The 11,953-nt window shown below is 36.6% G+C and overlaps 1 protein-coding gene across 1 annotated transcript; it reads left to right on the top strand.

Annotated features, from left to right (window-relative positions):
* Positions 1–5,214: 5,214 nt before the first annotated feature.
* LOC109017085 (selenoprotein K) lies at positions 5,215–8,105 on the top strand. The gene is made up of 4 exons (XM_018999404.2): positions 5,215–5,338; positions 7,213–7,316; positions 7,426–7,588; positions 7,681–8,105. The coding sequence occupies exons 1-4, from the start codon at positions 5,320–5,322 to the stop codon at positions 7,713–7,715; spliced, it is 321 nt and encodes a 106-aa protein (XP_018854949.1). The 5' UTR covers positions 5,215–5,319; the 3' UTR covers positions 7,716–8,105.
* Positions 8,106–11,953: the final 3,848 nt, after the last annotated feature.

Raw genomic sequence — 11,953 nt, forward strand, 5'->3', positions numbered from 1 at the left:
GCTCTCGCTCCTCTGTGTTGTACTCATTCCAGCCCAAAATACATTTTTCAAGAAGGCCGGTATCCAATGCTCACGCTCAGCGTATAAACTCTGCAACCAGACATTATCATGCAAGCTGTACGTACTAATCATCTCATCCCAACATTTTTCAAACTCATCCGGCGTTTGTGTGTCATACACACATTTCATCAGTGTAGTTTTCATTCCACCTTTGTAAGAACCATAACAGCTAAGCTTTTCAGGGACTTTCTTAAGGATATGCCACAAGCAAAATCTATGTCGGCTTTCTGGGAAAACAATCTTAATTGCATTTTTCATGGCTCTGTCTTGGTCAGTAATAATAGCCTTCGGTGCTATACCATCCATACACTGCAACCAAGTTTGGAATAACCAAACGAAGGTCTCAGTATCCTCAGAGGAAATCAATCCAGCTCCTAACAAAATTGACTGCCCATGGTGGTTTACACCAACAAATGGCGCAAAGGGCATCCCATATCGGTTCGTCAAGTAGGTGGTGTCGAAGGTTACGACATCCCCGAAATATTGGTAAGCTGCTCTACTACGGGGGTCTGCCCAAAAAACATTTTTTAACCTCCCTTCATCATCCAAATCCATTAGTGCAAAGAACCCCGGATTTTTGTACTGCATTCGTAGAAAGTAGTCTCGAAGCGCTCCAGCACCACCAGCGCCCAATCGTAGATGTCGTGCCTTGTCGATGTAGTTACGACAATCCTTTTCCAAAAACGGGAGGTTCTCAAAACCACCCGCGCCAACAACAAGAGACCCAAAACTTTTATTCATTCGGATGCCGGCCAAATCATTTGTATCTAGGACCCTTTTAACAGATTCACTCACTTCTCGATTACATCGAAAGAAGCGAGATTTCTTTGGACTGAGGCCGTGGTTGTGGAGATTGTGAACTGTAGTCAGCCGAAACTTTCCGTCAGCAACTTTTAAGGCATTAATTTTTGCCTTACATTCCGTCTTTCCTGTCGGACGTGGGTTGGCGACATTTATAGTCCTATTCCGGGCCTTCCCTCCACGGGCACAGGCAAGAGTGACATATCTCACAGTCTCATCCTCTCCCCTCTCACTCCTTTTTGTCATCACCCCAAACCCGCGTTTTTTGCCATATTCCTTATAATAATTCATTAAATCTTCTAATGAATTAAATTCCATTCCCGAAACGGGCTCATCATCGCCATCCATTTCAACTTTCTCAGATGTTTCGGCACTACCACACTCTCTTTGTTGTGCATCTTGTCTATCAAGATGAATTTCTTCAACTGTAGAAGATGTAGCTGCCAACTGAGTTTCCCCAACTGAGGGTCTAGTATCCTCCGTACCCAGAAATCTGCTTGTAACCGAGGTATTGCTGAGAGACAACTGGCTTTCGATGCCATCTTGAAATGGGTAACTAGCATTCTGTTAATTATTTGAAAAAAATGCAATTAAACTCTTCAAAATAACCAACTGCAATTCAACTATTAAAAAAAAACCAACAAGACTAACATATAAGGGAGAACATGACAGAACCACCTGTATATTGCTTGGATATTGGTTGACAGCAGGAAATGGGAGAAAACCCGATGACCACACAGGCACTGCTCCATAGAAATCGTGCATTGGGATGTTTGGAGAAGTTGATGGTATATCCTGAAATGTTATTAGAATCAATATTGATATGATATCCACACAAAAAATCAACATAAATCAGATCTATTGATATATTAAATTAAATTACATACCGCGGATGAGGGTCGATAGTAACCGTGCATTGGGATGTTTGGAGAACTTGATGGTATGTCCTGAAATGTTATTGGATAAATTATTAATGTGTTTAGCACATAAAAGCAACTAATCTTGAATCTAATGTTATTGATATATTGCACCATATAATAACATACCACAGATGGGGGATTTGAGGTAGATGGTCTTATGGTAGATGAATGTTCTTTTCCTTTTTCCATGCTGAGAGGTAGACAAATGCATATTGTTAAGAAGGAAAGGAAGATATCATGAATCTAATCATCAAAAGTAGTGTGTATACTATAGAAGGAACAATGTGTGGGAAAATAGAGAAAAATATGTATGGGAGAAACGTGGGGTTTTAGCGTCTCTTGTTACATGTATGCAGACAGCTTCACTGTCCTGCCTTCTTCCACTTTATTAGCCAAGAATTAATCTCTCCAATTAAGCGAGTTGTGTACTGGAAGTAGAATGCCACCAAAAGACATGTCATTGATCTTATCTACTGTTCACATGTTTACTCTACTGACTTCTTTCCCCACAATTTGACTATCGATATTCTGTTGTTTTGTGCAGGTTCTTCATGTATCAGTGCACCTTTTGCTTTGAGCTGCAGATTTCCCCCGCTTACATTATATGAGGGTTTAGTATTAGAGCTTAAGAGCTATTTCAATGTTGTTAGGGTTCAAATTATGTCCTCAGGCTATTAGGGTTCAAATTATGTCTTTGACTAATCAAATCGATTTCTAGTAACATATTCCCTCTTAAATGACCTCTTCTGTCTATTCTATACCATTGAATTGACAGTGACTTTGTTTTGGCTGATGAGATTGTAAATCCACAATAATCCATGAAATTGATATTCTGGACTGGGTGTTTATACTGGGTATGGTGCTCAGATGCAAGTGAAAAGTTAAAGTTGCCTTTGTGTTTGAGAACAAAACCATTTTAACCCTCTGAAAGATAACCAGGGGGTTGGTGAATCTGTTCATGGAAAAGCAAAGAGTATAGGGAGTTCTTTGACATGGTTGGGAATGAATGAAAGAACTTTGACACAGCAGCAGAGAGAACAGCAAGTGCATGGATTAGTAATGGCTAATCTGTCTTGTCAAGTTCATTCATAATAAGGATTTTAGGACCCTAAAATTATTGAGGAGTTTTGATTTCCTCTGGAATTATTGAGTATTTAAACTGCTGGATTTATTTATTTTCTCAAGCAAGCCATTTCCAAGTGTGTTTTATCTGGCCATCGGCTGGAAGAGCAAACTGATGGTGAACTGTACTCTCTCCATCATTTTGAGTGGATGTGCAGTCGACCATAAATAGCAACATCATCATTCCATATGAAATCTATTAAGAAGATTTCTTTACATTCTTCTAGATTACATTTTTGTAAAAATAAATAAAACTCGGGTATTTTTTTTCCCTCTTTAAATGCTTCCCCATTCCTTTCATTTACTTGGTTTTGGCAAGAATAAATAGTTTATTAATTAAACATAAAATTAAAAGGGAGAGCTGAGGTCCCCAACAATCACCTGTGGTACCAACCTGCACAGTGCTAATGAAAGATACACAAAAAAAAGAAAAAAAAGAAAAAAAGAAAAAAGAAAATTGACCAAATATTTGGTCTGGTTCAATATTCTCTTGGCCCACTCCAATGGGTAAGAAAAAGGATTGATAAACTAATGAACAGTGTTTTATACAGAGGATTGATCTTGCATGCCAACCATGGAACTACTAGGAATCCACACAGCTGTTGAATCTGAAAACATGGGGCAAATAGTTCGGCTACATCGGTTTCAAAAGTTCAATTGAACTTTGGTAAGAAATGTGCACATTCGCACAAGCTTTCTCCAACTAATCTGATTGCCTCTTAAGATAAATTACTTTATTGATCAAGAAAAAGAGAAGATTAGTAATATAAGAAGTGAATGCAGAATAAAGCAAGCACCTTCTTAGGCTTTGAGAAGGAAATGACCGAGGTTAGTTTGGAGTAACCAATGTCCTCTTGATATAACCAACTAGAGCCTGTAAATGTATCTGTTGAAGTCCTAAAGTTAAAATGTTACAAAGGAATCAACTCTGATATACAAGCTGAAAAAGAAAAAGTTTATCACATCATCTCTAATATATAATTGCTGAAAATAAAAGTCATCAGTACCTCTCTATTGTTCACAAATATTTCCATCCATTATTTAGTCCACTAAATACTGATCACAGCAAAGGTTAGGACGGAAATTCAATCGTAATAGTTAAGGAGAAATATAAAAAAAACTTTCCCCTTCATAAATATTATTTATTTTGAATTACTCGAGGAAAAAGTTTTTTACAACATTCTTCCTGTTGGGTAACTTTGTTCCTGCAGCATTCTCTATCTTTACAAACAAGAAGATTTCCTAATATTTCACGCATTTTATCAAACAGGTAAAATGCAACAGCTCGAGTAAACATGTAAAATGCAACAGCTCGGGTACAAGCTCCACCATCACAACAAACAAGTATACAAGGGGGTTCGAAATCAGGTTGGATGAGATTTGGACCCGATATTCAGTCCAAATCGCAGCAAAACAGTGGCCAAATCCGAAATGAAATGCGAAGTATAGGAAGCGGAGGAGAAAAGAAATCCACAAAAACGAAGCTCACCTCCTCACTCAGTGACCAGTGTGCTTTCGGACCCGTAAAGAAGGCGACGGCGGCGACCACAGACCAAGATACAAATTCCTCGAAAACGTCTCAGGGGTTCTTCCGTTTCGGGGGTTCTTCGAAATGTATTTCCCTCCATTTCTCCCGAATATTTCACTCGGGTTTTGTTTTTTTTTTTTTTTTTTTTATCGGCTGACGTGGCAGTGCCACGTCAACCGGTTCCGCGGCGGTTCCGCGCCGACGGTTGCAAGCAGAAGAACTGATATTCATCTTAATCTATTATTTAAACCTTTTCTTAATGCAAATCATTTTTAGCGTTAACGGATTGAGAAATTAGTGCAAATAATTTTCCTTTCAATATTTTATTGAGAAATTTTCAAAATTAGTCGAAATTTAATTTCACTCAAGGCCCTAGAGCACTCGTACAACAGCTTTTCAAAAATCTTTTATTTTGTCTTAAAATCATCTGAAAAAGTATGATTTGATAAAAAAAAAAAAAAAAAATTCTAAAAAATATGTCATTATCCGTCGTTTTGTTGATAAAAACTAGAATATACTAGAAACTACCTTTGAATAAATTTTCGTTAAAAAAATTAAAAATAAAGTGTTCGTAAACGCTAGTCGGGAACGGTGGAATAATGGTAAGTTGCTAAAAAAATATTTTAAATAATCTTTCTCCCCAGGGTCCAATTAAAACATGAAACGTGTACTTGAGCAATAGAATTTGTCATGCGCTGGCCAATTAAAACCAAGAGAACATGTCATCCGACGTAACAAATACTCCAAATCCGGTGGACGTAATATCTCTCGCCTAAACTATAAATAAAAAGCATAAGACTCAGCTGTCCCTCACAAATATTGATCCGACTTTGTTCGAAGACGACGACGACCCAGGAAGACCCTTGGAATCTCTCTCTTCTCTCCTCCATGGCTTTCGTTGAACGCGGTTAGCTCTATCTTCTTGTCATATCTTTTTGTTTTCAATTTATCAATATTATTGTTGTGGTAAAATAGGGTTTACACGTTCGCTTCTCAGATCGTTCATCCGCTTATTGAGATTTTGGAATTTTGGGCTTTTGATTTATCACTTTTTCTATAAATCGTTGCATTGATTATTGTGTTGCTTGGATCGTTTCACCGTAATTTATGACCATGTCTCCTCCCCCCTCTTCTCTGATTCGTTTCGGTATTTGGTTGGTTGAATCTAAAGTGAACGCTGTTTTAGGGATTATTATACTTGTATAGACAATTACGAGTGTATTGTATAACAATTATAATCATGTCATTAGAGATTTTCTAACTGTGACGAGGGCTTGGGAAAATTTTGCGATTTTGTTAAATGTGCCGGGAAGGGGATTGTGGATTTTTTTTTTTTTTTGATAAGCAAGAGATAAATTTTATGAGCAATGCTACGTACAGTCTTTAAATGGGGACTGCATTGCAAGCCTAGTTAATTTTGTCTTTAAATTTTTTCAAAATTACAATAATATCTTTATCAAAATGGTACTTTTTTTCATTTAATAAAGGACTTGCACATGCAGTCCCCCCATTTTGGGACTACAAATAGAATTTCTCAAATTCAATTTTATTGATATGAATGAAATAGGCATGCCCATGTACACATGAAAAAACACCTAGATACATTCTAAGAGCGAAGGAAGGGGATTGTAGATGACATAGCTTTCCTTTCAGAGCAATTTGATCCGAGTCCCCCCAAACATCATTTAAATCACCCCCTTAGGGTGAGAACGTGTTTTTACCATGATTGGGCTTGTTAATGAGCTGGCATGACTTGGCGTGCAATCCAATGGGCTGCACCTTGATCAGGATGAAACCTTTCGATGATTTGCATAAGATAAATGATTTTGTGGCTTGGGAATGGTTGTGATGCTTATGATTTTCTAGTACTTTGTGATTCAAACATTGGACAGATTCTCGTCAATTAGCCAGTCATTTCCCTACCCATTTCAGGTGCCTTTCCTGTCCATCTAAGGATGATACAATTGTCTATGGAAAGATTGCATTTGGCTGATATAGTGTCTTCGTTTATTGCCTTGGCTTCTATTTATTTATTTTGGGGGTACTGGGGAGTGGTGGGGGACTGGATTTTGTGTCTACGCTTTTATATAGTTTTTATTTTTGTCCTTTTTTTTCTTGTTTCTGCTGCTGGGCCTTGTTCACAGTATGGAGTTTTTATTTATTTATCTCTCATCTTTTTTTTTCTTTTTTTCTGCTGCGCTGCAACAATATTCTCTCTCTCTCTCTCTCTCATCTGCAAAAGTATTTTTGTCTTTTCTTTACTTCTTCTCCTCATCTATTTCTAGAATTCCATTCATGTAATTTGGAATATATGCTTCATTTATGTGTATTGAGAATATCTTTTTTCATAGGCAATTGAATATTTTATTGAATGACACAAAAGTTAAATTGAGTACACAAGATGTATATAAGAGAAACGCTTAATTAGAAACATAAGATTTTGTATTAAGAATATTCCAGAACATATAATTTGGTTGAACAATAAAGTTTGTCACAAATGTTGCTTCCGTATATTTTTTCCCGGAGTTGATGACTGGGGTGCTGAGATTGGAAATATGTGTGTAACACTCAATCGATTGAAATTGCTTATCTTTGCATACAGTTCTATGACATACTTGTGTCATTTGGTGGCATAGTTGAGTCATAAAAAGTTTTTGTTTTGAAGTATGTCTCCAAGTTTTAAATACCCAGAGGCCAAAAGAACACATTGCAGATGCTTTCATACCTCTCAACTGTTACCATCGAGAGAACTAACTGTGATTATGTATGCACACTTCATAGGTGTTGTGAAATCAAAGCGATCTATATGGCGCCTAAAGACTATCACCGACTTCTTCTGGGCCATTGTTAACTTCACAGGCGTGTTTTTTGCAACTATGTTTTCGGTAAGCCTGATTCTCCTCATTGACTTTTAATGATATATACTGACTTGGTAGTATCAAATCAGTCTTAAATTTATTGGAAGCTTATGTTCTCAATGCTTTCATGCCTCAGATGGAGAAATCAGATGCTTACAGAAAAGGCTCTGGTGCTAGCAAGAAATGGGATGGTGGTGGCCCTGGAGGTCCTGGAGGACCATATGGTGGTGGGCCACGCGGGCCACCTCGCGGACTAGACAATGTTCGTGGACTTGATAGTGTTAGAGGGGCTGACCATAGTAAGTTTATGCTGGCTCCCTCATTTTTTTTTATTATCATTTTTTTTCTTGTGCACCCCTTCTCATAAAAATGTATTCTCTTAAACTCCCAGGTTCTTTACCTGCATGTGGCTCTTGCTGTGGTTAAGCCTCAGAGGAATCTCTTGTGCACTTACAACATTGTGTCTCTAGTGGTATGTTTGGAATGGTGTAGGGAATTACTTCCATGATATCGTAAGGAACTGAAATTGTGTCTCAAGTTTTATGCAAGGAACTGAAATTGTGTAATATGTGCATCTTGACAGACTTCTAAAGAGAACTTAATAAACATTGATGACTCGAATGTATAAATTAGCTTTGTATGCTGTAACAAGTACACTGGTGTGTACAAGCATTGTTGTCTCTAGGGGAAGAGGCAGGGCAAATGAATAGGCTGGACGGGTTTCCCATCTGCCCTGCCAGTAAGGTCAATTATTATAACCCGGTGCACCCTAAACCTATTAAAATTTCAATGGAATTTCTTGATCTGTTCTCATAATCTGGAAACCATTCTGCTCAACCTATCGTGGAGACTTGGGCTGATTAGGACTGTTCATCCGGGCCGGGTTTTTTCTGGCCCAGTCTGGAATCTGGAAATTTGTAGATCTATTGTAGTTTGCACATGCTTTATTTTAATTTTTCTTTTTACGAGTTTATTGGTATATGTAACACGTTTCTCGGATCGGTTTGATATGGCATTCACTATACCGTAAATTTCGAACTTTGTTTACTTGTTTTTTTCAGACATGAGTATTATGAGGATCTTTTAGGCAACAAAATGTGCGATAGAAATAAAAGAATTAGACAGTAACCATCTCTCAGTAGATTAGGCTACATAACCACACATGATAATCGTTCTCTGGAGTGATGCATGAGTTTTCGTACTTTGGCGGCATCATCCCAATAACCCCCCCGTAACCAACACATTTGATAGACGAACATAAGTTGCAGGATCATTTGGGCATAACTCCAGCAGCTTCTTTGCAGAACGTAGAGCAATTTCCTTGTTTCCATGAACACGTCAAGCTCTTGGCAGAGCTTTGTAGACAGATGGTCCTGGGTCTATTGGCATGCCATTGATAATGGCTTCAGCCTCAAGATTCCCAGCTCGACCAAAATGATCAACGATTGTAGCATAATGTTCCAGGAATGATGATAGGGTCATTATCCTATTATTACCCATCTACTACCCAATTTGTATTTGATTTTTTTTTTTAGTTTTTTATTTTACGTAATGATTAAGGAAGTGAGTATTAGTAAAGTTATATATTTTTTAAATTTTTTTCTTAGTGATTAAGGATGATAAAAAAAAATACTTAAAAGAAAATAATAGAAAGATAAAAAAAAAACTTGAAATGCACTTGGATAGTAGATAAATAGTAATAGGGTAGTAGTCCTAGCACTACCAATGTTCCAGTTTGGGAGGTTCAACCAATTCGTTGATTATCATCAAATTAAAGTACTCATGTCTTTTGACCCACATACTTGTAACAAAAAAAAAAAAAAAAAGCTTTAAATTCAGGTTCTGGGTTTAAAATCTGGATTCATCTGGGTTTTAACCAGACGGGTTTTTGCCGAGATTTGAAACTCGGATTCCTGTGCCGAAACTCGGATGAACAGTCTTTAGATTGATTGATTGAAATCCGTGATATAATTAGTTGTCATCTCCATAGTTGAATCTAAACAATAGAAGGAACGAGATCTTCTCTATTTAAAGCGAAATAACTACAGCACTTTACGTTTTACATTTTGATAGATGCAATTCCATTCATTTGAAAGTGAGAGGATTCTTGTGCCAATAAGTTTTCCATTAGTATGAGTTAGATTTATAGTATTCTTTCGTTTTTTATGGGTAAGTTATACACATTAAACACCTAAGGGTTAGTCCAAGTTGTTAGGACATTGAATCTAGATCATGAGGGTCTACTCTCGCCCTGGGGCTGTGAAATCTTTCGGTGCAAATAATTTCTAGAAATTATGTTGTGTTGATGAAAAGTCAACGTTTTGTGTAAAAATTATGTTGCTTTTGCATGGTCTTTAAGATTCCTTGTAATAATTCAGCTCCGACCAATTTTCTACCTTTAAAATCAGAATTTTATAGATCCACACATTTTATGTCCTGGATGACACGGTAGGACAGAAAGCTTGATGGTCGGTATGCGTCATAAATAGTTAGTGATCAAATGCAATGAACTTGAGTGGATAGAGCTATGTAACTCTGGACAGGATCTTCTCCATGTTCGATGAGAAACTGAAAGGATTGTTTTAGGTTTCTTGAGTTTGTTTTTTCCCCCCTTCAATTTGAACAATATACTTGTTTCAAAAGTCAGAAAGTCAGAAAAGGAAACACGGAAACACGGAAACTTATGATCTTTTCGAGAACATTTAGGCCCCGTTTGGTTGTTGAATTTTATTGAGATCAACTCAATTCAATCTAATTTTAAGTTGAGTCTAACATTCAAATACTCAATTTTCAAATTACTAAACTTATCTCAACTCAAAATTTCTTCACACGTGGGATCTACAACCTTTTTCAATTCAATACTTCTTTACACGCGGGACCCATAACATTTTTCAAATTTTTATAAATATATCTAAACTCATTTTAACATCCAAATACATTTAAACTCATCTTAAGTGAGTCTTACAAAACTTACTTTACAATCTCAACTTATTACTATTCATAAAGAACTCAATTCATCTCAACATCCAAACGCAACTTAAATAGACACATGTTAGGACAACATAATAGATATCCAGATACCGTAGTTTTATGGATCTGGAAATGCCACATCACTATTGTTATTGGAGTTGTCAAAAACTAGTTTTTTTTTTCCTCGGCAAGTTAAGTATTTATAAATAAATTAACGGATACAAGATATAAGTTCGGTGGGGTGGGAGTCCCCTTCAGTCTTCTCAAAGCCAACACACATTACAACACAAAAGTAACAAAACAAAGTGGGTGATCGGAGCCAAAAGATTGACTCTCACCCAATTCTCACAATGGACGATCACTTGGTGACAGTTTTTAAATAGTCTGATGAACATACTATAAAACTGTAGCTAGAAGCCACAGTACAAAGGGTTGTGCTGCAACGTGTTGGTCTGGATTGGCTGGAATGAAGGAATTATCACATTCACTTTCACTTGATCATTGGTTAGGAAAAACGGAAACATAATGTAGCAACCGAAAATTAGGTCAAAAACTAGTATTCACCACAATTTGATTATAGCCTCCAAAAAATCAGAGTATATATCCTTTCTTATAGTTTCTTTCTTAAATATTTTATACAATTCGAATAAATATAGATATAATAGGTGGAACCTAACTTAAGTGTATTTAATGTTGAGCTTCACATTGCCCACAAACAGCATTTAATACTCTAGGATTGATATAAATGTATCTATATTTTTCTGAATTATTAGGAGTTCATACTTGGTGGGTTTGAATTAATGGGCTTTTTTTCTATGGTGGGCCGTTTGTACATCTGGGCCTGGCAACTCTGTGCCCAATACATAGTTACAGTGATTTTTGAGCTTCTTACTGCTGTTTTCCTAGTGTATCTAACCATTGTAGTAAATTTGAATATTTTTTCGGGAAGTTCTATTTACAAATGGGGTAGAGAAATTACTTAAAAGAGTAGGAAGCATGATATTTTCAAAAGTTGGTAGTTAAAACAGGAAAATTTGGATATTTTAGCTAAACTATGCCTAGTCGAGAGCTAATGCTCCAATTGGTATAGATAATTAACACTGTATTGTGTAGACTTTGTGAAGATTTGGACAAAGACAGGTCCTGAAGAACCAATATCAGAATCAATATACTTTAGAAATAGCAGCCTTATGCTTTGCAAGAAATTCCCATGGCCCATCTCAAGTTTGAGCAACATGGCAACATCCCCCCTCGCCCTTCTCTCCATGCCCTTTTGATTGGAAGGATTCATCAACTGACAAAGGGGAAAAGAAAAAAGATGAGTATGAGCGTTTGGATGTCTTTTTTTCCCGAGTTGGGAGGCCCTTTTTTCACTCTTCATGAGGATATATAAATCCTAAATAATGTTATACATTACACTCTTATCTCACTTTCATCTCATTTATAAGATGTGGCACATTTATCATGACTGAATGATAAAGAATCATTCAATAAAAGATAATCTGATAAATATGTCACATCTTATATATTAGAACGAAAAGAAAATGATAGTACGGTGTATAAAATTTTTCATAATTAATAGATCGCACATGTCACTTCACATGTGGCTTTAAGGTGGGTTTAGTTAGTGATTTGGCCAAAACTTTTGAGGTAAGGTGGTGGGTCATTAATAATTTGGCAAAAATCTTGAAAGA

The sequence above is a fragment of the Juglans regia genome, chromosome 4, assembly GCF_001411555.2.
Source record: "Juglans regia cultivar Chandler chromosome 4, Walnut 2.0, whole genome shotgun sequence".
Classification (NCBI taxonomy): domain Eukaryota; kingdom Viridiplantae; phylum Streptophyta; class Magnoliopsida; order Fagales; family Juglandaceae; genus Juglans; species Juglans regia.

Excerpts from the sequence above, each read along its gene's own strand:
- LOC109017085 (XM_018999404.2), top strand. Across the intron at positions 7,317-7,425 it reads TTTTTGCAACTATGTTTTCG|ATGGAGAAATCAGATGCTTA; the intron begins GTAAGCCTGATT and ends TTCATGCCTCAG. Across the intron at positions 7,589-7,680 it reads TGTTAGAGGGGCTGACCATA|GTTCTTTACCTGCATGTGGC; the intron begins GTAAGTTTATGC and ends TTAAACTCCCAG.